Raw genomic sequence first — 26,977 nt, 5'->3', positions numbered from 1 at the left:
GGCTGCCGCAGGAAGCGGCGCGCGATTGGTCGGTTCGAAGCGCGGCGGCGCGATGGCGGCGGAGAGCGAATTGTCGCGCGTTGTGGCGGAGTGGCGGCTGCGGGACGTCCGTGATGGTGAGCGGGTGGCGGTGCGGTAATGGCTGAGGGCTGGAGCGGCCACACGGGAGGAAGGGAGAGCGCCGTGGGGTCGGATATCACCGTGAGGGGAAGCGGGAAGGGCTGTCTGCGGGGTGGCGGTGTCCGAGGGCGATGTCTGCGGCCTTCGAACCTCAGTGAGCGCTGAGGGGGGGTGGGGTTGGGGGGAGGGATATGGCACTGATGCCCTCTGTCACCGCTCGGTGTGGCTGCTGCGCTCTCCATTCGCTTGAAGTGCTGGCCTAAAAACTGCTTATCTGATTTGCTTAAACCCGTTATTCTCCCAGTGTGGGTGAGCACGGTCTGGGACCTGGATTTCACAGAGACAGAACCGTTGGATCCCCGCATTGAAGAGGAGATCACAGAGGACGGGCTGGGCGCCTTCAGCTCTCTGTACCAGGCACTCACACCGTTTGCCACTGGGGACGACACGAGCAGAGGGGTGAGGTGGATGGATGGCGCCGGGCTGTGCTGCTCAGCAGAGGCTTCTGTGCTTTTCTGTTGCTCAGTTTGCCCTGTCTTGAATCTTCTAGCAATATTCTAAGGCTGCACCATAAGACTCTCATCCGACATACTCACCAGGATGTTTTAGATGAAGCCAATTTGCATGTTCAAATATATACATAATGCAGTTTACTGAAAAACTGAAGGGAAGGTTCAGACTCTACAGCCATACCACCGACATCTTCCTCTGATGTTGGGGGCCAACATAGTAAAATAGGAGGCATTATTTTCGGAGCAGCTCTCTTCTGCAGTTGGTTGTAATGGCAGCTGCTAAAGTGATTGCTGCTAAGCAAATGTCTTGCAGTGGTACAGCTCCCAAGAACTTTTACAATAGAGCATAAGAAAGCATTCTTTGCATCCTTTACTTGAATTTCTTATATTCTGCCTGTGCATTCTAACACATGTGTAGCAGAAATGCTGAGTCACAGCTTGAAGCAGTGATGGAGCACCTGGTGGGAAGGCAGGGCCAGCCCAGGGGAGCTCAGGTGCGTGTGATGCACCTGAGTGACCAGAAAGGGTGGAGCCAGGATCCACCCCTTCCCAGCCCTCATTTAAGGGTTGGCAGTGGAGGTAATGGGATCTCTATGGAGATCTTTGCCTACCTGAGGCCTTCCAAAGGTAAGCAAATATTTTTCTTTTGTTTTTATACCCACGGCTGCTGCATTTGGGCTTGTCCTCATTTGTTGCAGCCCAAGATTTTGCCACCCTGCTATTATTGCTGTACTTTACATCACACTGTAGTATTATACACATAGAAGGAGATTTTTATATGGTTTTTCTTATTTCAGACAAGTTTATTTTGTTGTTTTTTTTATCAGTTCTGTGAATAATCATTTTTCTTGCAGTCAGTGCTGCATCTTATGATTACCTTTTTAATTAAGGCCTTTCCTTTGCGGATGTCCTTGTAGAGATCTATGTTATTATTGGATTTCTTACTACTGTTCTTGTCTTTTGCTTTAGAATATCTGGCGCTTGTTTGTTGAAAACAACCTCTCTCGTAACGCCCTCGTGGCTGTGTGGCACCACTTTGTCCAAAGGGGCCTGAATAAAAGAGCCACTGCACAACAGAGGGTTTATGCTCTCCATGCAGCTGGGTTGTACTTCTTACTGCTTGAAATCCCAGGTGAGTGAAGGGAGTCACCTCCTTATTGTTGAATAAAGCATTTTTTGTTCTTGGAAGGGGTTAATGCTTCTTTGTGTCCAGAAGATGGCTCATGTTTCTTTTTCTGGACAGGCAGTATAGCTCATCAGATGTTCCATGATGTGATGTTTGATAAATGTCTTCAAACTCTGACAAAATGCTGGCCTCAGGGACAAAATCTGATGAGGAAGAGGAAGAAGATGCATGCTGAAAGCTCTCAGACCAGTGCAAGAAGAAACAGAAGAAAAGGAACGGCAAACAGGAATGACACCTCCAGTGTAAGATGTTTGTGTAATCTTCAGATACAGATCTCTGTTAGCAAGCAAATCATTGGCAAGCTATTTCAGTTCTAGGTCAGTGTAATACTTTTCCTTGCTCTTTCAGCCCTTGTTTTCTTTTTTTTTTTCCTCTTAACCTTTTATTCAGCTGTTGATCTGTGCTCTCATTCCCCTACTACTCATTCCCCTACTACTCATTCCCCTATTATTAGGAATTTCTAGAGGTGTGATGATTCAACATCAGCTGCAGCTCTTTGGCTGCTGACTAATAGAAAAATAAAGCGTATATATCTGTGACATGCTGCTAGACAGCTCAGTAGCAGTGGGAGAAACTAATTGGTATCATCTTCAAGAAACTCAACAAGGTTACAAATGGCAGTTGAGTTTCTTTAGTGGTGGGGTGTTGAGGGCTAAGTGCTGCGGTTAGCTGTACTCAGCTGACAATCCTGGTGTTTGTATGTTTGTCTGTTTTAAGTGGCATTGAGGATTTCACATCAGAAATCCTGAGAGAACAAGTGTCAGCTTTTGTAATTTTGCTATTGGGAATTATGGAGTAGACAGACTGGAAAATACTTTGGGATGAATTTTTAGCTGTCAGATTAGAACTGAGATGGCTGTCTCTGGTTCTGAAGGACTTTGTCGTTTAAAACCTTTGCAGTGAGAATGAGCTCTGCTGGAACTTTCTTGTATGCAACTTTCATCCTTTTGTCTGTTTTGCTATTGCTGTTTTGCTATTACTAAGTGTGTTTCACTGATCTGAGGAAAAGGATTGAGAGTTTTGGATATGAAGTATTTCAGGACCTGGCCTGGGAACTGTGGGAAGCAGAAGAGATCTGTGACTGCTGTGGGATGGGATGATTCTGTTTCTCTTGTCTACCAATATAGATGGAAGAGGTATTTGAAGAAGAGGAGGAAGAGGATCTTGAGAACATTTACTTTTCAACAGATGATCTTCTTCAAGTTCGCAAAGCAATCCTCCTCCTCTTAAAAAACTTCTTAAGGTTTCTACCTAAGTTCTCCCTAAAAGAAAAACCTCAGTGCTTCCAGAACTGCCTGCAGGTAATGAGATTCCTTGAGCAGAACATTACGTCCCCAGCACAAACATTCAGTCAGTGCAGAACGCTGTATGGCCACAGAACGTGGGCAGTGCTGCCTTTCATAAGCTGCTCCCCCAAATAGACTGCTCTGCTCTCTGTAAACTTTGGGCATGGTGCCTGCTCTGTGGCTGTCCCTCATGCTTAGCATTTGCTGGCTACTGCAAGCTGGGCAGTTAGTGTTCCAGTATAAGGTATTAACCCTCCCTGTAGCTGGGAGAGAGATGTGAAGTATTGAGCCTGTGGGCTTTGGGGTCTGCTTATGTCCTGCTTTGATTGAGGGGCGGTGGTTTCAAAGCTAGAAAGGCTCACGTTCTCTATATTCTGGCATCCGAGCAGACCTGCACTGCTTATCCTCGTGTGGATTAGCTAAGTTTGGCTTTCTTTCCTTGCAGACTTTTGTTGAAATGACAAACTTTGAGCCAGTGGAACGCGAGTTTGAGTTTTCAGCAACAATGTGAGCAATTGATTCTGACTATTTAAACACTGCTTTAAAAAGTAAAGCCCTCGGTGCTTGTGTTGTTATTATCTTGCTTATACCAAAATGAAAGCATTGATTTCTTTTACTCGAGATAATTAGGATGTGTTCCTCCTAGCTAACAGTAAACAACATTTAGTGAATATTGAATGTTTTCCAGTCAATGGCCACGTTTAGTTGTAGTAAATGTTTCTTACATGAGAAAAGAAGATATCTCTGCCTTCCTTTGTTTAGGAGCATTACTCATGCCAAGTATATCCCTGAGCTGGCCTACCATGGACTGTGGTTATTGTGTTCACCTCTACATGGCACAGAAAATGAGGTAAAATTTGCGACAGATCTTTAGAGTTCTCACTGCTCTATTGAGAAGCAGATGTTTCTTTCACTCTCTGCACATTGCTTAGCTTGCATGTTTTTATTTTGCATTACATTGACGTGTCTGTATGTATGTTTGCTGGGTCAGTGACAAGATGCTTTTCTTCTACCCCGGTGCTTATTTCTTTGGCTTGTTGGGTGATGCATTTCGTGTGCATTATGTTCTGTGCTTTATTGCCTCTTGCCAAGTGAATTGAAAACAAAGGACAGCTGCAGTGGCATTAGATCTCAGATTCTTAAAGAGAATTCCAAGGTACTGCCTTTGCCTGAAGTTTTCTTGTTTCCTGCTAGGTGGAGCTCCAGCACTGTTGGCTGGTGTGCTGTGGGGTTGGATTGTGCAGTGAAGCATGATGGGAAGTAGGGAAGTGTTGTGTTCAATTATAAGCAGGACTGATGCTAATTCAGAGGATATTGTCGTCATGCAACATCCAGTTCTACCAGAACCCTGTTTGCAGCTTCACATGTCTATTTTGTTAAATAATCAAGCACGCTGTGTCATCTCCTGCTTATCTGTGTGCTGCTCTTAGGAGATGGAGCTTTTGAACTGTGGGTGTGACTGTGCCGCTGAGCTTTGGAATCAGCATAATCCCATCTGAACTAGTTTTGAGCTAGCAAGCCAGGGTGCTGTTGGCCATCTAGTCGAGAAAGCCTGGAGCTGAGTACGTGCTAACCTGGTATGCTCTCTTAGTAGCTGCCCAGCTTCAGCAGCCAGGAAACCTGTGTGTTTCAACCACCTCAGTATCTCAGTGCAGCTTATCAGAATGGTTTACATTTGTAGTATAAAGATCTAATAGCTTCCTCTTTCAGACCCACTGCATCTTCCCTGTCTCTCCTGTTAGGCTGCTCAGTGAGTGTCAGGATGATGAGGCATGCTGTGGTCCCTGAAGTGCAGCAGGGAGAAAACTCCAAACATTCACGTGCATGTGGTGGTAAAACACACCAGGAAGGATGTTTCTTGTATTATTGGGTCCTCCCTGCATTATTCCACTAGAGGTCATAGTTTGTCAGGTGCTATTGTTTGGTTCAGAGTTATTTCATAAACATGGTTAAGAGTGCTTATCTATCTGCTCTGCTCAAGATAGATGAAGATCTATCTTGCTGCTGAAGATGAACCTGGAGATAACCTTTTCCTTCCAGATTCTTCGCTGTGTCTTCCAACGAATCCTCAGTGTCATTCTAATGGTACAAGGTGGTGCAGGTTCCAGACATGCAGTCCTTGCAATCACATCAGCTGTGATCAGTGCCAGGAATCAGGCTGTAAAATTCATCAGGTGAAGTACAAAGCTGTGGCACTACCCTTCCTGGGTAGGTCTGCTCTTTCTTCTGGTTGCCTTTGCTTTACTCTTTGGTTGTTAAAAGGATGAGACAAACTGAGAATGACTTTGATGTTGTTTGTGCAATTAAGGTTTAATTAAAATTTCTTTAATGTAAGCTTACTGAACTTGCTGTTGGAGGGGAAATAAGGAGCTGCTAGACAGTGAAGTGACAGTGAGTGGAGGGGACGTACCTTCTGTATTTTGCTTTCTATTAACATGCAGATCACTTCTCTTTAGCTCTTTGCTGTCTCTTGCTTAAGGATATGTTTTGCCTTTGTTATTCCTCTGTGTGAGGATCCATGTTGTTCAAAAACAGACTGTGTAGAGATCCCCAGACAGCGTTCAGTAAGTAGATTGAGAATAAAGCAGCTTTTCATATTGCCCTGTACTTGTAGCAAAGTATTGGAAGAAATGTTTTCTGCCTGAAATGTCAGGTTAGTATAGAAGGTAAGGTCTGCTCTCTGACTGTGTCTCCTACACCAGCACTCGTGATTCCTGAATATGCCCTCCTCCTGACTTTCAAAATACATTTCAAAAGGAATACCCTACACTTGATTTTTGCTCTGTTATAAAAACAGCCTTACTTAAACGTGCTTGTTTTTCTTCTGTGCAGTTCAGTAGTAGAGGAGCTGAAGGAAGTCGCCTTTCCTGTTCTTCGAATATTACTGCAGCATATCTGTACCAAGGTATGCTAAGCTTTGGTGTGTATTGGGCTGAAGATCTTTGGTGTGAATACACTGCAGTATGTGTAATAATTAGCAAATCTATTTCCACAGTGTTTTATAAGGAAAGGAAAAGATATTCCTTGTTGTTAAATGTATTGACAGCATGATTGTGTTACATCCTGTGAGAGTGCTGACACTGCCCCACCTCACTTACAATTAGTTGTGCCCTACTTCTGACCTCTCCAAAATGTGCAGTTGCTCTTAATGCTGTTAGTAGGGGAAAATGAGGATTGAGAGCTCTCTGCTCAGGTAACTATCTGGACTGTCATGTAGAAACGCTGCTTTTTGGATTTAATCAAGCTCCACCTTTGCTTTGGGGAATTTGCACTGTCTGTGGTGAGTGCTGAAGCAATGACCAAGGAAATTGGGATTGTTGTCCCAGTGCTTGCTGAATGTGCCACATTGCCCCATTCAATAAATATTTCTCTTAAGACCTATAACACCTTTCTGGCTTCTGGGACAGAGCGTTGGAATATCACAGTGTAAACTGCTCTTGCTTTTCAGGTCCCAGATAAAGCTGATTATCGCACGTATGCTGCACAGGCCTTGGTGAATTTGCTGAATAAACTCCCTTGTATGGAGTTTGCTGACTTCATTGCTTGGCTTTATAAATACTCACTCCACACAAAAGTAAGTACATCTCCTTAATGTCCCAGTCTTCAGCCACAGTAATGCTTTGGATATGGCAAGCATAGAATCAGTCCCAAATAGCACTGTTATTGCTGATAGCTACAGGCAGGTGGACTGAGTAGGTAATACCTGTGTCTGTTTTTACATTAACAAAGTGCCTTGTGTGCTTATTCCTTTCAGATTTCCTACAGAGTGTTTGCACTTGATGTAGCTTTAGCTTTGTTGGATGTGCCTGAGAGAAACTTGGACTCCTCCATGTCGTTGGATCACCAGAAGTTTCTGAAGCATAAGTTCTTAGTGCAGGTCATGGTGTTTGGCCGCTGCTCAGACAGAGCACCTGTAGTTCGTAGCAAAGCTCTAAGCTGTTTTGCCCACTGTCTGGAAATGAAAGCTGCTGCTACTTTGGATAGTATACAGGACTTGTTACTGAGTAAGTACTATCAGTAACTTGCATGGTTAAAATATTTATTGAATTATCTCCCAGGAATTATTCCCCAGACAGTAGAACTGGTTGTCAGGATCTGTAATACCTGCTGTAGCAGAAATGTTAAGTCAGGGCTTGAAACAGTGATGGAGCACCTGGTGGGAAGGCAGGGCTGACTGGTGGGAAGGCAGGGCAGAGCTCAGGTGCAAGCAATGCACCTGAGTGACTAGAAGGAGTGGAGTCAGGATCCACCCACTCCCAGCCCTCATTTAAGGGTTGGTAGTGGAGGTGAGGGGCATCTCTTGTTGGAGATCCCTGCCTACCTGAGGCCTTCTAAAGGTAAGCAGCTCTTTTCCTTCGTTTCTGTATTCATGGCTGCTGCATTTGGGCTCATTCTCATTTGCTGCAGCCGAAGACTTTGCCACCCTGCTGTTATCATCCCATTATAGCATTACACCTGCACAGAGCACCCTTGGTGTTTGTCATAAAGGGAAGCAATAGGTGAGTCTTGTAGCCTTACATTTGGAAGGTGGCTATTTTGCGTGCATTCTCTAAATAGATAACTCCATGAGATACCTGTGACGGATGTTTACTGAAAACTGAAATTGTACAATAAAAAGTTAATTTTTGTCTGAAGGTTTGATTATAACTTGGGTTGCCTTTTGCCTCTGCTAAATTCGTTGCTTCGTGATTGGCATTCTGAACTCCCTCGGGTTTGGTGGAGGCCAGATGGCACAGTTCAGAAGCGTGCACTCATCATCGTGTGGTTGGATCACTTGCCTGAAAAAAAAAAAAAAACAACTAGAAATCAGAGTGACAGAATATGCTGAATGAGAACGATTCGTTTAATTTCTTTTTTAATTTCTTTTTGGCAGGCTATGACCATGCAGCCTTGGAAGCAAACACAAACAGTGCGAGTTTGCTCAGTGAAGGTGTGGAATCATTCTCTTATGATAAGTCTCAGGCTTTTCTTGGCATGCTGTTTTCTAAAAATATGTGTATCTGTAAAACGTGGGGCATGTGTGCAGCTCTCTATTTAATGGTGAATCATGTTGTTGAGTGAATGTGTGCCTTTTTTATTCTTAAGCTTTTAACTTTTCTTCCAGCTACGTCCAACCATCCACTCAAGACCTTACCAACTTTCAAAACGATTGAGCTGACGAACAACAGCAATGCTGCCATGGTTGATGGTATGTCACAATTACACCAGCTTTTCACGTAGCTTTTCAGAACCTTAAAGTATCTTCTCAAATTTGTTCACTGTCCATTTCTCATAGAATGGAGAGATCTTTCTGTAGAGCTGTTAAAAAAACCACTTACAGGTGATGAAGGGGAGGAAGTACTTGCTATACAGAAATGCTATTTCCACTTAAATTTGGAAAATACGTTTCATTGTGAAATACTGGTGTTCATTTGTACTAATGTGGAAGCAATATTCATTGCAAAGCAGATAATTTATACTTTCCCAAAAAGAGTGGTAATTGATGTGGGATGTAGTACTTGTAATTCCATAGATTTCAGGGTAATTAAAACACTTGCTTCAGTGCACGAAGAACGGATATATTTTTGCTGCATAGAACACAGCACCTTTGACTGGCACTGTTATGCAGGGAAGCATTTAATTCTCTGCAGCACCAGGTATTGGCTGATGCTGAAAGCCAAGTGTGAGGTTAAATGGACTGACGTGCGATGTCCATCTGCTAGCTCTAATTTCTTAATGGCATGAAATCAGCACAAAAGTTGGCTTTGGTGGCTGTGATATTTCATTGAATCTCTTCCTCTTCTATGTGGAGGCCTCACATTTAGGCCTCTGTCAGCGTCTTCACTCTCAGTTGTTGCTATTCACCTCTCTTGAACTGCTGACAATTCAATTTAGTGCTTAGCTCACATCCTGCGCCTGTGTCTTTATTACATTTCTCATGCTGCTCTTCGTGTGGGATCTCTCCATATCTTCATGAACCAGGCTCCTATCTTCTCTATTGAAAGCTTTCTTTCAAAACATTTTGCTGATAAATTTCATTAATCTGCTCTCTAAGATAGACATATCCTCCAGGCCACTAAAGGTATTGTGTATTCCCTGTTCACTTGCAGGCTGTGTGTGGCAGAGGATGCCTGGTTTTGTATCTGATACCCAGCTGAGCATACGCTTGGCACTTGGCAAAACAAATTAAGCAAAGGGCTGGATCAAAAAGGGCCGTCTGCGGCTCAAGAGGATAGCTGAAAAACAGGCTTCTCAGAGCCAGTCAAGGTGCATTAGCAAAGCTGTCTGGCACATGCTTGTTTGGCTTCTGCCTGTGCTAATTTTGCACTTCTATGAAGACCAAACAGCTCGTATTTTGGAAGCAAAATAAATCTTTGCTGAGGATATTCAGGACTTGCTAAATGCACAAGGGCAAAGATAAGAAGGGTAAGGATAATCTGCAGGGTGAAGTATACTCTACAGAATATGCAGTGCCTGTCAGCCTATAAACACTCTATTCCCTCGCTAGTTCTCAGCCATTTAGAACTCGGGGGTTATTTGTTTGGGTTTTTTTCCTATGCCGCTGTGCGTAGAAATCCATGATAGTTGGCCAAGGTTGATCATTTTAGTAGATTTAGTCACCTTTGCAAGAGCAGTGTGACTGTTTTCTTGGCAGTATCTTGCAAAGAAACGTGTGCTTTTTCTGTCGAGCTATTCTCAGGAGAAAGACACAGTAGCAGTTACCTGCCTGTTAAGAAAACACAAGTCATGCAGATCGAAATCCTTTGGCTTCCTTTGGTTAAAAAAAGCCTACTTCTAGACCCTCTATTTCTTGGTTCCTAATGACTAATCGTTTCTCTTAATGGCAACACAGTGGATCTCCTGATGAATCAAAGCAACAGATTGCTGAATATGGGAGATCGAAATGTTCTTAGGAAATCTTACTTCCCAACTTTGAAGGTAGCCTGACACGTTTTATGTACAGAAATAAACTAATTGGAAGTTACAGATTATTTCTTTTTGCTCTGTGTATCAAATGAATTGGTATATCACTTGATTTTTGTGGTGTGTTTTGTGATTTTATTGTCAAGATGAGAGGACTTGGATTTTTCTTCCCCCTGTCAGAATGGCAGCTGCAAAAGAGAACCCGCATTCTTTCTGTTAGTTGTTGTTATGCTTTCAGTCCTCATCTGTTGCTCCTGAAGGTCTTGGGCAGCAAACTGAGCACTGCAAAGCATACAGGGGGAGGTCTGGGTGGGTGTTATAACTTGTTTTTATCCTGGGTTTGGATAGGAAAGGAAATCATGGCCCTGCTGAGACTGAGAGCTGGGGATGAGAAAACCACTGTGAGGAAATCTGCTCTCCAGGTACAGTGTTCTTTGCATGATTTCTTGTTCTGCGTGATTACACAGAATGCCACTGGAACAAATAATTAAGCTGTAGTACTGCAGTGAACTGTATGTAAGTTTGCCCAGCTGTAGCTTCTTGCTATTCCCACTGAGTGCATTCAGTCCTTAAAAAGGTCATTTTTGCTAGTTCTTGATAAGTAAATAATGCAAGGAAGAAAAAATGTTCTAGTACTCTTTTGCTGGCATTCACTTATTCCATCATTTAGAAAAAGAGCCTCTTTCCAAATGTCAATAGGTATTTAACTTAAGCGACTTCCTTATAAACTGAGGCATAAGAGGTGCTTTGTTTGTTTCCACCCTGTTAGCAAAGAGTTTGGGCTATATCTAGCATCACTTTGAGCAGTGCATTGCTTTTCTTCTTGCTTAATTTTTTTAATTAAGTCATGAACTTTAAAAGGGTTCTTCTTCAATGTGAATTTCACTGTTTTATAGAATACGGATCTGTTGTTGACTGCCCTTCTCCCTCTTAGTCCTCTTTCCTGTAGTTCTTCCCCTCCAGTTCTCATCCTGATTTGACCACCTCGGGTAAAGGGTTTCAGACTGTTTTGTTGCGAGGTTTTCAACTCCTTTCCCTCTTATTGGAAGGTGAAAGATGTCATAGCAGGAGAAACGTTGGCTTCAAGGGGGGAATTGTGGCATTGACTCAACGCAGAATTCTCTTATTATTAAATCATTAATTCGAATGACTGAGATGATGTTCTCTTAGCATTCTGTACCAAGTTCTGCCCAGTACTTGGAAATTATTAATGTTATGTTTCCCTTTCAGTGCAATACATTCTGTTCCCTGTTGACTTTAATTAGAGATTCATTTATTTGTGATTCATTACCCGGCGCTCCTGGCCTGTATTCCCAACAAACTTAGGTTGCCTTTTGACTTGCAGGTTTTTACAAACATCCTGAAACACAAAGCAATCCCTTGCACTGCAGAGGATTTGTCCACCCTTCAGGACCGTTGCCGGGACCCCGCAGTCTCCGTGCGGAAGCAGGCCTTGCAGTCTGTGACAGAGCTCCTCGAGGTGAGGAAAACAGCACCACCAATTCTCATCCAGACCTGACGTGGCTGAAGTGGGGGTTAAGAGGATGAGGGCACAGCAAATCACTTGTTCATTCGCCGGATTTCATTTTATGGCTGTGTTTAATTCTATATCTTTTTAATTATCTTTTGACTTGGAAGCCATCACTTGTACATACTTGTCATTTATGTGGGATGCTTTCAACTGCTGGAAACACTGTTTTTTTTTTTCCTGCCTGTTGATTTATGTGTCATGGAAGTGATGTTTATGTTGCTGTCCTTCTGAAATTTAAAAACCTGAATCACTTTGCTGAGTTACAGCACGTTGATGATGGCATTGTAATGTTTTTCCTTCTTTTCTATTTATTCTCAAAGGTTTGGTAACTTAGTCATGGAGCATAAGGTTTGTATTAATCAAACCTCTCTGATTTTAGTGTTAAATCATCTGCAGTACAGTTTTATTGCAATACTCTCATAACTATTTATAGGGTTTCAAAACAAAGTATTGCATTACTTCAGCCCAGGTAGTTTGGTCATAGATGAAATCTGTACTTTCTGCTGCCAGGGAAATATGTTCTCTTGGCCCACGTGCTGCCACATCATGCCACTGTCTAATTGTAATTTATTTTACAAGTTAATAGGTGAATCTCAAGGTTTCTAGGATTTGTTGATCTTATCTGTGCTTATAGGACCACATCATAACTAAAGGATGTTTCTAACACAGCGTGTTTCTCTCAGGCCCAGCACAATGATGTCCTGGTGCACAAGGCGTGGTTGACTGGAGTTGTGCCTGTTGTGATGGACTCTGAAAGTTCTGTTCAAGAAAAGGCCTTGGAATGCCTTGATCAGATTTTGTTGCAGCACATAAAGCATTACAATAAATTCAGGAGGGAAGACAACAAGCAGATGCTGGCATGGGACCTCCTTACGCTGCTGACTTCAGAAAGCCAGGAGCTGAGGTAAGTGTGGCTGTCCTTCATTGTGGGCTCTTCTAGCATTTCCAAAACACTCCTTTGTCTGGTGCCCTGGATCTCTTTGTTGCCTTTATTATCTTTGCATTTGTGGACAAAATCCAGATTATTTTATTAAACTTTTAATCCTATTAGAACGTGCAGCTTTTCCTTTGCATTAGGAAATGGCTTAGTGACCGGAGGACTAAGATACAAGCATGGGCTTATGTTCTCAGCTTTCCCATTCTCTGTATGACCACAGAACAATAAGTGTCACAGTTTAAATGCACGTGCCACCTATTGTAGAAGGGCAAAAAACTGAATTTATTGGGTGTTTTTTTTAAGCTATTTGAACTCTCTGCTCAAAGCAGACAATGAAAGTGCACGCTGCTCTAGAGATGGCAGCTGTCATGCTGTGAGCTGCCTGTGTTGCTCTGCCAGTTCCTAGGACAGAGGAGCTGTCAAACATACACATCAGCAGTTGGTTGGAAAAGTGCAGTTTTGCTTTGTGTTGAGTGTTTTGATTTGCTCTTCTTGTTACCTGTGCAGTCTCCCTGAACCCTGGTGTTCATACACAGGGATGTCACTTGGTATTCTTGATGTGCTGGTAGCAGCATGAATGTTAAGTGGAGGTGTTCTGATCACAGAAGTAAGAGAGGCTATAGGAGAAGAGAAGATCTCTTCTTATTAATTCTGATGTACAGTATGTTACTTGTCTTATGACAAATAGAATGAGTCTGCCTTTTGCAGAATGTTGTGGGATGAAGCAGAAGAAATGGGCTAAGACAGTGTGACAAGGACGCAACATTGATTAAAGACAGCTGTATGTTTATTAGTCAACAGGGCATAATAGCTCAGAAATAGAAAATGAGATACTGGTTGTGCTGCTTTGCCCATCTGTAAAACTGTCAGTGTTCTAATTTGGGCTATTTTATGAAGCAGTTTGAAGATTCATGGCACCTTTACTTCATGACCTCAGAGTACCTTGCAGCCTGATATATCTTAGAATAAATCTGTCAATGTGAAATGGGTAGCTAGAGTTAAACAGAAGAATGTAACTGGTGCTGTCCAGCCTCTAGAAAGTCTTTGGTACAAGTCTTTGGTTGTTGAAGAGTCGTCTTGATTTGTTCTGATACTGGTTCCTCTGTCTGACAGACACATTCACTCCAGGTCTGTAGTGCATCAGGACTGATCTGCACTGCAGCCATCAGAACTGCTAACTGAAAGAGTGACCCACAGTGAAGCGCATAGCAGAAATCCTGACATATTCTGAGTAGAAGGAAGGTGAAGTGATAGCATCCTTGTGCTTCACAGTGCATCCTGGACAGATGTTGGATTTTGCTGGTGGTGTCAGAGACAGCAAGAGTTTTGTTCACTCCTTGTTTATCTTGCTTTCTTTTCTTTCTTCCTTGTAGCTGTTATATGAACAAAGCTTTTCATATTTGGTCCCGGCAGAATAAATTCTCCTCTACTTTCATCAATAACGTGATGTCTCATGTGGAGACAGAGCATGCTGTACCAGCTTGGATGTTGCTTGCTAAGGTGGCGAGTTCTTCACCCAAGCTGGATTACTCCAAGGTCATCGAATCCTGGTACACTGTCAGCAGGTATGTGTGCTTTGACCTCCTCTATTCTGCAGGGAAGAGCTGGAGGTAAAGGTGAAGAAGTGAGCACTATCTGTCCTTCCACAGACATAGTGCTGCTTAGATCACCATTCTTTATTCAGGCAGTGACATTCTATAGCTAGGAGGCAAGCAATAACCCACAGATTTGTGCAGCCATTGAGTCTTACATTGAGCTTTTTGAGTTTTCATGTGGTTTGATAAGTCTGCCTTGATAGAGCATAGCCAAGCTGCATGGATTTTTCTGCTGTGGTTGGTGGTTTTTCCAAAGTATATATTTTAGTTTGTCTGCTCTGCTGTTTTCCAGGCAACAGAACACGAGCAATGACACTACAGGACATATACTCTCTGTCATCAGTCATGTTGCAAAGCACCTCCCCAGAAGCACATGTGAGGGGCTGATTGGTGAGTGGCCCTGAGAAACTGCAGAGTGGAAGGCCTGGTTCAGTTTTGTCTCCTAGCTACGAGTTATTCTCCACAAACAGTTGCTTGGCCTACAAAATCCCACGTTACATGTGTGATCTCCTTTTCAGATAACATCAAGCACTGGCTGAAGGAGTTTCAGTGTCCCCTGGAGGTGATTAGCCCAGCTGTGGAATCTCTGCAGAAGCTCTGCTGTGCGTATGCAGGTGCCCCAAAGAAGACACAGGTGTGACTTAAAATGCATCTTTTAAAATAGTTTGTTTCTCACGTGTAAGGACTGACTCTTGAAGACAACTTCTGTCTCCAGTCTGTTGCTTGGTTGTCTCACTAAGCACAGAGGATCCAGCTCCAGCCACTCGAGTCTGTTCTACTTAGCTGCCTTACTTGGTGTACTGCAGTTTTGCTGGAGAGCCTCCTGTAGCTAAGAATGGACCTTGTTAGAGTTCTTTCCTCAGAGGCTTTGTTTGTTTATTTTTGCTTATTTTAACAGCTGAAATAGCTTGCACTGACCTTCTGTCCACTTACAGCATTCCTAAGTGAGATCTGCGCTATCGGCTATTGGTCCATTATAAGGCTTGGTCCATTAGAAGCTATAAGTTTATAAGCTCAGACTATTCTACACCAGAGCTGGTGCAGATACCTGTATTTTCTAGGCCTCCTTAATGGGCCCAAGCACAGAGTTAGCAACACATTGTATGCATATAAGGATTTTCAAATTGGGGATTTATGTATGAAGATACTCATTAGAACTTAGCCATGATGTTAATAAAGTGCCTAATTAATTTTGTTTTATTATGGAACAGGAACTGCTCAACCAAGTGTTTGGAGACCTGATATCCACTTGTGAAAGTTACATTTCAAATATAGTTCTCAAAGAGGACGGAGCAGATCAATTGCAAGAAGATCTCCTGGTGAGTTTGGTTCCCCTTCATGGGCTGGTCAAAGGATGTGCATGTTCTCAAAATGAGGGGTCTGTTAAGTTCCTGGCAGTAGCTCTTACACAGGAAAATCATGATGTAGGTGCTTGTGTATGGCAATGGAATCTTGTCTCTATGGCCCTGGAAGCATTCAGCAGTTTGATACCTTCAAAATAGCTCTAAGGATGTGATGTCCCATGTATTTTCAATGAAATGAGGTTTTTTCCTTTGCTTTTCCACTCATGCTCTTTATAAAACACTTTGGAAAGTAAGTCTGTAAGATGTGTAGGAAACTTTAAGGTTTATTTTAATGTTAGTGTACTGGGGGGAGGCTTAGTGTATTAAAGACACACCATTTATGTTTCAAAGCTTCACTTTTTGTTCATTAGCTGCTGTCTTCTTGAAAGGACTGAGGGAATTTTAAGTTGTTCTTGGGGAATTAACCATGCTGACTCCTGCTGACTTAATTTGCAGCTCAGCCATGGCCTTCAGTCTGCAGTGTCGCTTTCTCTTTCTGTAGGTGAGACACCTCTTCCTCTTGGGTGAGGCTGCACAGCTGTGTCCAGCCAAAGTGGAGAAACGCATCTTTCTTTTGATCCAGTCCATTCTGGCTTCATCTGAACAACGTGAGGCTCTTTCCTTTTTGCCTTTAATTTTCCTTTTAAGAACACTGTTACCCAAAAAGCACGTTTTCTCTCCTGACCCATTCTTTCTTAGTGTCTAGTCCTGCTGATGATGAGGAAATACCAGCTTCTCAGCCTCTGTCCCAGTTCAGAGGATCAGCCATGCCTCCGGTGATCAGAGCTCACGCATTCATTACTCTTGGTAAGTGCTGTCCTGCAGCAAAAGAGTGCCCTTATGTCCAATTCCCACCCTTCCTGTCTGCTCTCTGCTTCAAGTTCTATTCAAAAGCCATGTCAGCTCTAACAGATAGATGCAGCACTCGGTGTTTTGTTTTGCTTCTGTTAGTAGCATTTAGCAATGCAAATATCCATGGTAACAAGTTGCACAAACCATAAAAATCTATGGGACTGTTTTTCAAGTCTTTTAATGCATTTTTCCTATATAGTATTCTTCAGACATATGTTGTCCTTGTACTCAGAATTGGTTGCTGTCTAGCTGAGAGATCTTCTAATTTGTAGTAGGGTGCTCAACAGAGGATGGAGAAAACCTGATGCTTTTGGTGCAGTGTAGAGCAGAATTTCTGTACTCCTTTACAGAGTAAAGAACATTACTTGTTCTCCTTAGTATGAATGACCAGGCTTCTTTGTGATAGAAACCTGGTCAAATCTGCAATTCCAGTATAAAGAAGAGTGCTAAGTGAAACTTTGGGTATTGTAGCCCCGCTGTAGATATGAGCAGATCTCATATCTGTCGCAGACAGAATCATTCTTTCTTTGACTGCTTTGGGAACCTTAATACTTCTTGTACTGAGCTTAGAAACAGTTAGGAAGAAGTAATGTTAGAATGCAGGCTATTTTATTTTAAGTTGGTTTAGTAATGCTCTTAGAGGTGGGTGTCTCCCTGCGATGCCTATGACAGCTGGGGCTGTTCTTTTTAGCTGCTTTGAATAATACCCTGTACACAGGAATAGTTCGCTGTGAAGGAGGGAGTTTGGCATAGAGACCCACACTGTAGGTCTAAAAAGAGTTTGGAAGAACTCCTCGAAGTATAATTTCTTTGAGAGGTAGTGCAGATTGCTCATCAAGTTTAGCATATGTTTCTTGTTTATTCACCTGTTTATTGCCCGATTCTTCTCTTGGCTCATCTTGGACTCAGGGCTGTGGTGGTTAGGAAGAATATACCCACAGCTCTGACAGGCTGATCCCTATTTCACAGGTAAATTGTGCTTGCAGCATGAGGATCTGGCAAAGAAGTGCATTGCAGCTCTAGCTCGGGAGCTGGAGGTGTCGCACGACGTGGCTGTTCGCAATAACGTTGTCATCGTTATGTGTGACCTTTGTGTCCGCTACACCACCATGGTGGACAGATACATCCCCAACATTTCCTTGTGCCTCAAGGACCCACATCCCTTCATTCGGAAGCAGACGCTGATTCTGATTACCAACCTTCTGCAGGTGAACAGAGTTCCTCTTCTGTTGTGCTGAGCACTGGCCAAGAGGCGTATTGCTTATAACTTGATTCTGGAGCATAGCTGCAATGTATCCTAACTCATGAAGACTTCAAACGTGCATTTTCTTAATTTCTTACATTACTTTTTCTCAAGGTGGGCAAAAACTGATGGCACTTGGCACAGCTGGATAACAAGATTATTTTTATTCAGTGTTTCTCTCTTTTCTCATCTTGGTTTCTGTGAATCCCCTTCCATTTGGCTCCTATATGAAGGAATGTACTGAGCATCACAGCACCTTTTTCCTCCATCTCTGCTTATTGTTTTAAAGTTGTGAAAGCGGAGAGGCTGACAATATTTGCCCCTCCAGTGTTCATGTGAAGCCAAACAAAGCAGATTTGGAGTGCGTTTGGCTCTGAAAACAGTGTTGAAGAGCATCTGTGCCTTTGGCATTGGAAAGCAGATTTTTCTTGATTCTGCTTTCTTTTATTGGTCTGTCTGAACCTGGGTGCTGTGTGCTTATTCTGCTTTGAGCATCTCCTAGAACTGTCTTTTTTGAGGTTTGTTTTCTGTACTTAGTGGTGAGGTTGTATAGCTTGTTTATTTCTCAGTGTATGTTCTTGCAGGCTCCATCAGAAACTGCCCTGGCTGCACTGTGAAGTTGCACACAAGTTTTTCCTGGTTCAGGCTAACTTATCATCTGTCCTTTTCTTCTAGGAGGAGTTTGTGAAATGGAAGGACTGCCTCTTCTTCCGTTTCATTACTGTCTTGGTGGATCCAAATCCAGATATTGCCAGGTAAAATACTCATCTATAAAATAGTGAAGGTATTAAAGAGCACAGATGTACTCTATTCTTTATGCCTTGTCTTTTTAAGCTTTCTGCCACATTCTGTAGTACGTTGATGTGGCAGAATTGTGCACACTGATCATAAGTACACATTCATAAAGTTTTTGTATGTTTCAACATCTGAAGCTGCTTTGTTTTGTGGGAAATGAGAGGCACTTTTCCTCCAAGGATGCAAGATTGTGTCGATGCTGGATGCCAATGAGTCGTGGACAACTTCCTCTTATTTCTGCCTGGAACATTCAAACTTAAGATTGGTCTTTCCAGAGCTCTTAACCTATCATTGCTTACAGGTGCATATTCATGCCTGCTCTACCTTTTTTTAGCATGCAAAAATGTCTTTCCAGTAGGTGGTGGCATTGCAACATCTTGTTCCTTGAATTCTAGCTGTGGAACACACTGCTATTTCATTGGTAGCCTTTTTCTTTACATCTGCATTCAGAGGCTGTATCTGCATAAAAATACTTTCTTCAAGCCTGAGATTGACTTTCAGCTCCTGCCAGGCTTTTGGTGATTAACTTTTTGCAAAGTGCTGTGTTTCAGGGGCTTTACTCGTAAAGGTAATGAAAATGCTGTGCCTGCATTCAAGTTCAAATTTATTGCTGTCTCAGTTTTAATGGCAATAAGTGAGTAGTACTGTGGATGCTGAAAAGTGTCATTTTCTTGAATGAAAAAGAGTCTAAGGTCAATAAGCTGGTATTGTTGTTCAAACCCAAGTATAACTGGGCAGGAACTAAATGGGGTGTTGAGGGACCTGGGAGTGGAGAACTCCTCCTGTACTGCTTGTGATCCTCTGCTGTGTTTCAGGGGTGACTTTTAGAAGCTGTCTGGTAAGTTCTCTTTCCTTTCTAGGTTTGCAGAGTTCTGCTTGGTGCATCTCTTGCTGAAGAGGAATCCAGTAATGTTCTCCCAGCACTTCATTGAGTGCATCTTCCATTTCAATAGCTATGAGAAGCATGAGAAATACAACAGGTTCCCACAGAGTGAGAGGTCAGTTGAGCACTTTTCTACCTCCTTAACTGCTGAATGATGGCCATGCAGCCTTTGCTAACAGAAGGCATTTGTGGCACTTAACATTAGGTATGCAATGGGGGAAAACAGCTCAAGGAGATGGTGTTAAATTAAGTGTTCTGCTTTTTCCATGAGACTTCTGGGAGAACTTCTGCATGTAATTTGTGGGAGTGTGTGGTATCCTAGCACATTTATGGGTCTTGGAAGTGACGTGCAGATATTCCTTGTTGATTTTAAGTCTTACTATTTTTGTGAGATCGCATAATGTGACTTAACCACGTTAAATGTCTTTCTCTACTACAGGGCAAAAAATCTCTTCTCCCTGAGAGGAAAAGATAACAAAGAAAAAAGGATGCTTATCTACAAGTTCCTACTGGACCATTTTACAGATGAACAGAGGTTCAGCATTACAACAAAGATCAGCCACAGTGTCCTGGGTAAGGGCCACCTTCGGGAAAATAAGATAACGAATCTGGCACACAACTTATGTCTATTAAAAAAAGCCATAAGGCTGTGTGGTGGTATCTTCCTGTCCTTCCTGGCACTGATTTTTCCAGTGAAGTGATTTTTTTACTTCTTCCCTGCCTGTTCTAGCATGCTTTGTGGATGGGGTCCTTCCATTGGACATGGAAGCCAGTGAGCTGCTTTCAGATACGTTTGCTATCCTTAGCTGCAAAGAAATCAAGCTGTCAACTATGAGATCAAAACCTGATGAAGACATTCAGCCAGATGAAGATGAAATGGCAATGGCTAACGCTGTCATGCAGGCAGCACAAAAAAAGCTCATCTCACAGGTGAATGGCACTTGGATCTGGTTGGGGAGAGGACTGTCCACAGTGCTGAGAGGAGTTTTAGCTTTCTGTGTCAGAGAGACTTGGCAAGCATTATTCAAGTAATGTAGTGGTGCCAAGGACATACAGTACGTATATGTTGTTATTCAGGCTCTGTCTGTAGATCCACTCTGCCCTGAGGGCATGTATGGAAGCGCTGTGTATTGCAAAAACAAGCTGTTAAGGCTAGATTTGTAACAGACCCTTGTACTTGAGGGGTCAGTTGGAATGATCAGAAATGCATTTCCTGTTTAAGAAAAAAAAAAAGCAGCTTTAATTTGTTTAAATTTGTTCCACACATCTCCTGTTGTTAAAGCATCTGAGCCTAAATGGTTTTTGGTGCACCTTTAGACAATTTGCTTTCAGTGTGCAAGCAGGCTCAGTGATACATCTTGAAAGACTTCCATTTAGGTTAAAAGCCTAGCCTGCATGCATGTATAAAAGTGGGCTTAATTGTGATAATTCCTATGCTATGAAGCAGTAATTCCTTTCGCTTAGGCCATTCATCTAACAACAGACTGATTTCTCCTTTATTGCGTCTTGTAACTGTTTGTGCCTTGCTTAAACAAAGGTTCAAAAGAAGAATTTCATAGAGAACATCATCCCAATAATCACTGAGCTGAAATCTTTGATGGAGCGGAAGAAGATCCCAGCTCTTAGGGACCTTATGAACTACTTACGGGTAAGGAGAAATGTTCTCTTGTTGGGGTGTTTTTCCCCCCTCTTAACTTAATATGTTAGATACACAACCAGATAATGGAACAGCCTTCTTAGAAGGAAATTTGGAAGGCATATGATGTTGTGACACTGCCACTGTGTTAAATAAAGCAGGAGGTGGAGGGATTTTAGATTCGGATCTCACAGTGTGTTACGTGTGAGCCTCCTCACGGAATGTGGGCAGAAAGCTTGAGTGCTGGAAAGGTTTTTCATGTTCTGAAGTACAAATTGGAATTTAAACTCTTAGTCTGTTAAAAACACCTCTGCTCTACCAACTGGTATTTCCTTTTGCACTTAAACAGCTGTGATCTGAATGGAGACATGAATCAGTAGTCAGGAGAGATTTCTGAAAGGGTTTAAATATTCTTTATTGCTGCAGGAAATGATGCAAGACTACCGAAATGAAATCAAAGAATTCTTTGCTGTGGACAAGCAGCTGGCAGCCGAACTGGAGTATGATATGAAGAGGTATGAAGAGCAGCTGGACAAGGAGAAGTCAGACCAAGAGCACGTCTCGCCATCACGGGCAGAGGTTGGTGGGGACATTAACTCTGTATGCCTTCTGTCCTCTCTGCAAGAGTCTGTATACAAAAGTCTGTGCACGAATAACACCCAAATTCCATACATCTTTGGACACTGTAATGTTCTCATACTTCTGTGCATTTGCTGACAGAGGCTTTGGTTTCAAAGTCATTTAATATTAGAAAAACAGCAAGCAACACGTGTTAGCCAAAGACAAGTAGCAAACAATTAGTGTAAAAATAATTCAATTTAAAGGGAAGGACAAGTCTAATTTTCCACTGTCTGTGCTTACGTGCTGTATCGCTCTGTTTCCGGAGTGATAAAGATGATAAATGGGTCAAAAAGATAAGGGTTTATTTTGGCTGCTTTTATACTTAAATGGAATGGAAACTTCTGCATGCCTAGCACAGATATATCTTTTTTTAAAGTCAGTGTGCTTGGCTCAATTGTCCCAAATTATTTTAGATACCAACCTTAAAATGAGATGACTTCTACCCTGGCAGCTCCTTTCTTTTTCTGCTGACCTAAAGAACCACTGATGTATATTCTAGTTTAAAGATAGATAGATATCCCATCAAAACTTACTATTTGCTGCTCGTTATAATTTTGGCCACTAAATTCTTTCTCCCTAGTATCCATTTATGTCTATCGCACAAAGGAGTCAATCACACAGCAAGCCATTCTGTGTGTCTCCTATCTAGAGTTGTCTGCATTTGTCTCTTAAAATGTGCTCTTTCCTTCCTTTCTGTAGCAGCCTCCACCTTTGGAGATGCCTTTACCTTCTGGTGCCCAGAGCAATAACGCCCAGTCCCCTGTGAGTGGGAGGCAGCTCTTGTCCCCTGGGTCACTTCCATCCTCTGTGCCTTCTGAGTTTACTACACCTAGAGCTCATGTTCCAAGGCAGCCCTTATATGGTCACAGGTATGGGTTTCTGTTTATGTTACAGGTTGCAATTCTACAGGGCTATTTCTTTGTTTGTCTGCTCTCACTTAGTGGTGTGAAAGTCAGAAATGTGCAATCTTCATTATGTTTGGTGCCTGAGATTGTAAGGGGTTGGGAGGGAGCAGGACCCTCCCTCATGTCATGCATTTCATCTGGGCTTGCAGCAAGAAGTCACTTCAATGTTACTGTCTGTCTTATACCCTGTAGGCCAGCCTCCTTGAGCACGCTTGCCATCCTGAACTCTGCCTGGAAAGCAGTAGAGGCCAGAAGCAAGCAACGCAGCAAGAGTGCTGGGGGGATCTTATCAGCTCAGTCACTTCCGCCGAGCACAACTAACAGCAAGAAAGGTAGAAAAGAAAGATTGCTGTGAACTGATTCAGTTGTGTTGGCCTGGGTCTGGTTGACACAGCGTGGTTGTTTGGCCCATGAGGTTTCTGAATGTTTCTATTCTTATTTTCTCGTTATATGTAGCTTCTTTTCAAAGCGTGAATCAGCTGTCTACTGGAGCACACATTCCTGTGGGGGGCCGTGCAATCAGCACACCAGAACGTAAGTAACCCAACAGAACCCTTTCCAAACTGGGCTGAGCACTCCTTCTATAAGAGAGGTGGCGATGTGTGGCTTCCCTGAAAAGCAGAGAAAACCAGTCAGGATTAGCTGTAGACTGTGTATTTATCGAAATGGTTGTGGTAAATAAGAATTACTCTGAAAGTGAAGATCTCATGGGAAAGAACACTGCAATATGGTTTTCATTTATGTGTCACGGGGTGTTACAGTATTGAATCAGTGCATGAAAACATTTTCAACAGCCCAAAATAACAACGAACCCACTGCCCTTTCTTCTTTTATCAGCTGTGGGTTGCTGTGAAGGCATGTTGTCATAATTCCTTAGCAGGCTACGTTGCCCAAGGTGTGCAGGATTCTGTTGTCCCTTAATTCTCAGTGTAGCTTAGCACTTCTAGACTGAATGACAGAACCCTGCTGTAGGGGGAAATACTCAGGGTTCAGTCCTTTTCAGCTGTACAACAGGAGATTCCTTTGTCCAAACAAAAGATCCCAGGTGAGTTGTGACCTGCTTCTGTCACTAGAGCAAGCAGTGAGCTGTGTCAATTGAGATACCACGGAGATCTGCTCAAGGAGGATTAATAACCTGCACAGTCATTTCTGAATGTTCTGCCCTAAGGAAGAACTGAACTGAGCTTTAGAGAAGGAATGATGTGGTTTTTTCCTACTCTGCTGTAGGCATTAAAGTGAAAATACATAATGATGAATCTCCAGTACACAAATTGTGAGTCTGCTGTGCTTATATCCACTGCAGCTGAATTGCCATCTCACAAAAGCTGACCTTCAAAAGCTATGCTTTTTTTTTTTGCAATGTTTTCTTTCTGACAGCATTCTGCAGTCTTACAAATGAAGCTGAGTTTCAGCAGATTTCCTTCCTTTATGTCAGTTCATGGACACACTGAACTACTTTAGGTCTCTGTTTCTCATTACGTTAAACTTCCTCCTCTGCTCAGGAGCGAACTCCAATTAAGTTAGGAGTCCAGGTGAGCATCTGACAGGTCAGTTGTCATTAGGCAGTTGTAAATTCTTGTGGAGCAGGGGTGATGATCTAGAAATACAGGTAGGTGTGTGGGTTTTTTTTGCCTGTCTGTGCAAATACCTGACCTGCATGCACACAGGAGAGCCAGCAGCACGTAGCCAATAAGGCAGTCAGCTGTGTGGCAGTCTGCAAATACCTGACATCCGCGAGCAGGCAGGAGCAAAGCAGTGGCAGTGATGTGCATCCACTGGAAAATCTGGCCCTTCTCCTCCCTGTATGCTCTACTGTTTGGCTCAATTTGTCTGTCTCGATGTTTCTCCTCGCTGGCTGAACAGCAGGCAATGATCTTTGTGCAAAAAAAAACTAGGGTATGTTTTTAGAGAGCAGAGATCTTTAATTGCCATATCTCTGTCTGGAAGCTTGCATGGCTGTTTCTCTTCAGCATAAGCACCATATGGCATGCAAGGAGGAAGAATGTTAATCTGCAGTGGTACTAAGGCTGAATTCCTACTTAGTTTCAAGGCAGCATGCATCCTTTGGTGGGGAGACAAACTGTATGAAGCGGCATCATCACTTCAGTTACTGTGTTGAACCATCTGCATGGTGCTGCTGGGTCTTGCAGGCTGACAGACAATCAAAAGAAAACATTTTCTTTTTCCCCAGGTGCATTGTTCTAAAACTGTTGGAGATGCAGCTCTTTGTAAATCATTTTGTACTTGAGAACAACAGCTGTTTCTTTATCTTACTCAACTGTTCTGTCAGTCTGTCCCCCCTGTCTGTCACCTCCTTATCTCTCCTGCTCATTACTTTGAGAATGGCTGAGTGGGTCTGGACAAGTGTAGATTTATTCACTGTGATACATAAACACATGTTTTGAAGATAATACCTTTCTTTGATTGCAAGGGAAGCCTCACTTGATGGCAGTTCTTTAGCAGAGTTTCCATTTCCTACTCAATAAAGCATTTTCTACTGTAATTCCTTGTGAAGGTTTCTGGGAAGCAGGAGCATAAAACAGAGAGCTGAGAAAAGAAAAATCTGAATACTGTGACATCTCTCCTGAGATAAATGACAGGAAAGTGACAGCTGACAAGTATGGCCTGTTCAGACAAGCTAAATTCTACCTAGCTTCCCTGTCAAGTGATTCCTCGTCTGGCTGCAGACAGTTCCTCTTGGAAGGGCTGTTCAAATCCTTTGTCAATCTTCAAGGGCCCCACATTCTGCCTTGGCTGAGCCACGTAAATAGTCTGACTCTGGTGTTGAGGGCAGTTCATGAGGTGCTGTGGTTCTGGATGATGGCTGAGCTGCAATGGGAGGTGTGGCTCTAGCACCTAATGCAGGACAAGGAGGTGCACCGTGGAGGTCCCACATGTAAATTAGTTTCCTCCACATGCAGGGAAGGCTGTAATTCAGGAGTATGAAACTGATGTGCACAGATGGCCCATCAGATTCGGTGCCTCTTTTTGAGGCTGCTGGGTTTGAAAAGAGATGCTTTGCTTAACTGCTTGCAGTTAACTGGATATACTTATTCTGTGTAACACCTGAGTGTTAGACTGCAGCATGTCTTCCCTCTGGCTGTGTCACAGGCAGCTGGCTTATGTGTTTTGTTTTCTTTCAGAGACCATTAATGACTTGACTTTTGGTGCTGGGGTCAGTTACATCAGCTTGACACACACACCTGGTTCTGCTCGAGGCAAGTTACCTGTGATTCTAGTTCAAGGAGGGGGGTTAAAAACCCAAATGATCAAATCTGTGGCATTTTAAAAATCTACAAATATGTGCATTATTTGCAGAGAATAAAGAGGCTGAGGAGCAGCCGGGAGATATTATCTGTTTGACATCACCGGAGAAACTGTAAGTTCAATCTAGATCTGAAACAGTGACCACAGTGAGAAGGAATGCTAGAGTGCTGTAAAATAAATGGTGGCTTTGTTTCTTCCTAGGCCATCCGTGCCACGGGAGTGGAAAGTGGAATCTCCAGCAAGGAGAAAAAGCAGTCGGAATGTCCCAGTGAGACTGAGACGGTCCCAGTGGAGAACCCCTCTGAAAACAGAAAACTGATCCTTTCAATGGACTTTTGTACAGAATCCTCATCATGTTTTGGGAAATCTGTCCTTTTGCTCTGTCATGACAAATCACTGTGGACAAGTGTCCTTCCTTACCTGTTTTTGTTCAGACATGTCTAGAGTATGGACATGCAAAGTCTGCGTTCACATATATATTATAAACTGCTGCTGCTGTTGGCAAAGCTCAGTGAAGTGAGGAAGTGAGAAATAGTATGAAGGGAAGCTTGCAGTTCACTCACAGGATGTATAATTTGTCCATTTGGAAAAGTAAGAGCATAATGTTGCTACAAGCTTAGCAATAAATGCGTTTATCGCAGCGTGCAGGAAAGTGAGTGGTTCAGCTTATTCACTCGGTCCCTCATTGTCCCTCTTGGTGATACACTTGAATTGCTTTAATTTGAACAAAGGTAGAACAGCTTGTCACTACCACACCCCTAGATCTGGTAATTGCATGCTACATCACCTCTTATTTGTTGTGCAAACTCCTGTGTGTGTGAACAACCTTCATGTTCTTTTATATGGAATATTTCCGTTCCTGAACTGTGCTATTTCCAATTATTAAGATTTTATGAAAATAAATGGTTATAGAATTAATTCCACCCACAACCTCTCCCTTCTTGATATGACAAATTATTAAAGCAGGATGTGAGTAACTTGCTAAAATCAAGGTTGGTAAGTCATATACGTACGTAGCTTTGTGCTCTGTCCAGAGACCTTGCTGATCAGAAATGTGCCTGCTGAATACTGCTTCTGAACTCTCCTGCTTCCCTCTGATGCCGTGTAAACCTAACTGAAGTTTTTCAGTTGTTAATTTTCATTACAGAGCTCTTTGCCCTGGATTTCTTTGCAACTGGAAAATGGGACCTGTTGTGTTTGTGCTGATTTGTCTTAGCCAAGCGCAGATCACAGGGCCACAGTTGGCTTTTCTGCACAGATGGGGACAAGGAGGCTGAGCACCTCTGTGCCACAGCCCTTCCAGAGGCACTCACCTTCTGCACTGGAATCTCACTGTTTTATTCTTTATTCTCAAAATCGAAG

General features: G+C 42.8%; 1 protein-coding gene across 3 annotated transcripts; it reads left to right on the top strand.

Annotated features, from left to right (window-relative positions):
* The first annotated feature begins 36 nt into the window (after window positions 1–36).
* NCAPD3 (non-SMC condensin II complex subunit D3) lies at window positions 37–26,533 on the top strand. 3 transcript variants are annotated; one of them, XM_004948008.5, is made up of 35 exons: window positions 37–116; window positions 425–579; window positions 1,602–1,764; window positions 1,876–2,060; window positions 2,946–3,119; window positions 3,550–3,611; window positions 3,867–3,954; window positions 5,145–5,278; window positions 5,937–6,009; window positions 6,553–6,678; window positions 6,859–7,108; window positions 7,978–8,034; window positions 8,209–8,292; window positions 10,356–10,429; window positions 11,353–11,487; window positions 12,222–12,442; window positions 13,849–14,040; window positions 14,363–14,460; window positions 14,589–14,704; window positions 15,282–15,389; window positions 15,916–16,021; window positions 16,113–16,220; window positions 17,235–17,473; window positions 18,184–18,263; window positions 19,164–19,301; window positions 19,626–19,759; window positions 19,917–20,116; window positions 20,724–20,834; window positions 21,249–21,401; window positions 22,146–22,312; window positions 22,541–22,680; window positions 22,805–22,882; window positions 25,492–25,566; window positions 25,667–25,727; window positions 25,817–26,533. In XM_004948008.5, the coding sequence occupies exons 1-35, from the start codon at window positions 53–55 to the stop codon at window positions 25,932–25,934; spliced, it is 4,467 nt and encodes a 1,488-aa protein (XP_004948065.2). In that variant the 5' UTR covers window positions 37–52; the 3' UTR covers window positions 25,935–26,533. The 3 variants fall into 3 exon arrangements, with proteins under 3 accessions (XP_004948065.2, XP_004948064.2, XP_417877.5); XM_004948007.5 differs by having other exon boundaries at window positions 22,143–22,312; XM_417877.7 differs by lacking the exons at window positions 37–116; window positions 425–579; window positions 1,602–1,764 and having other exon boundaries at window positions 2,008–2,135; window positions 22,143–22,312.
* Window positions 26,534–26,977: the final 444 nt, after the last annotated feature.

Source organism: Gallus gallus, chromosome 24, assembly GCF_016699485.2.
Source record: "Gallus gallus isolate bGalGal1 chromosome 24, bGalGal1.mat.broiler.GRCg7b, whole genome shotgun sequence".
Taxonomy (NCBI): domain Eukaryota; kingdom Metazoa; phylum Chordata; class Aves; order Galliformes; family Phasianidae; genus Gallus; species Gallus gallus.
The sequence above is the reverse complement of the archived record's forward strand: the minus strand, read 5'-3'. Positions and strand labels throughout refer to the sequence as shown.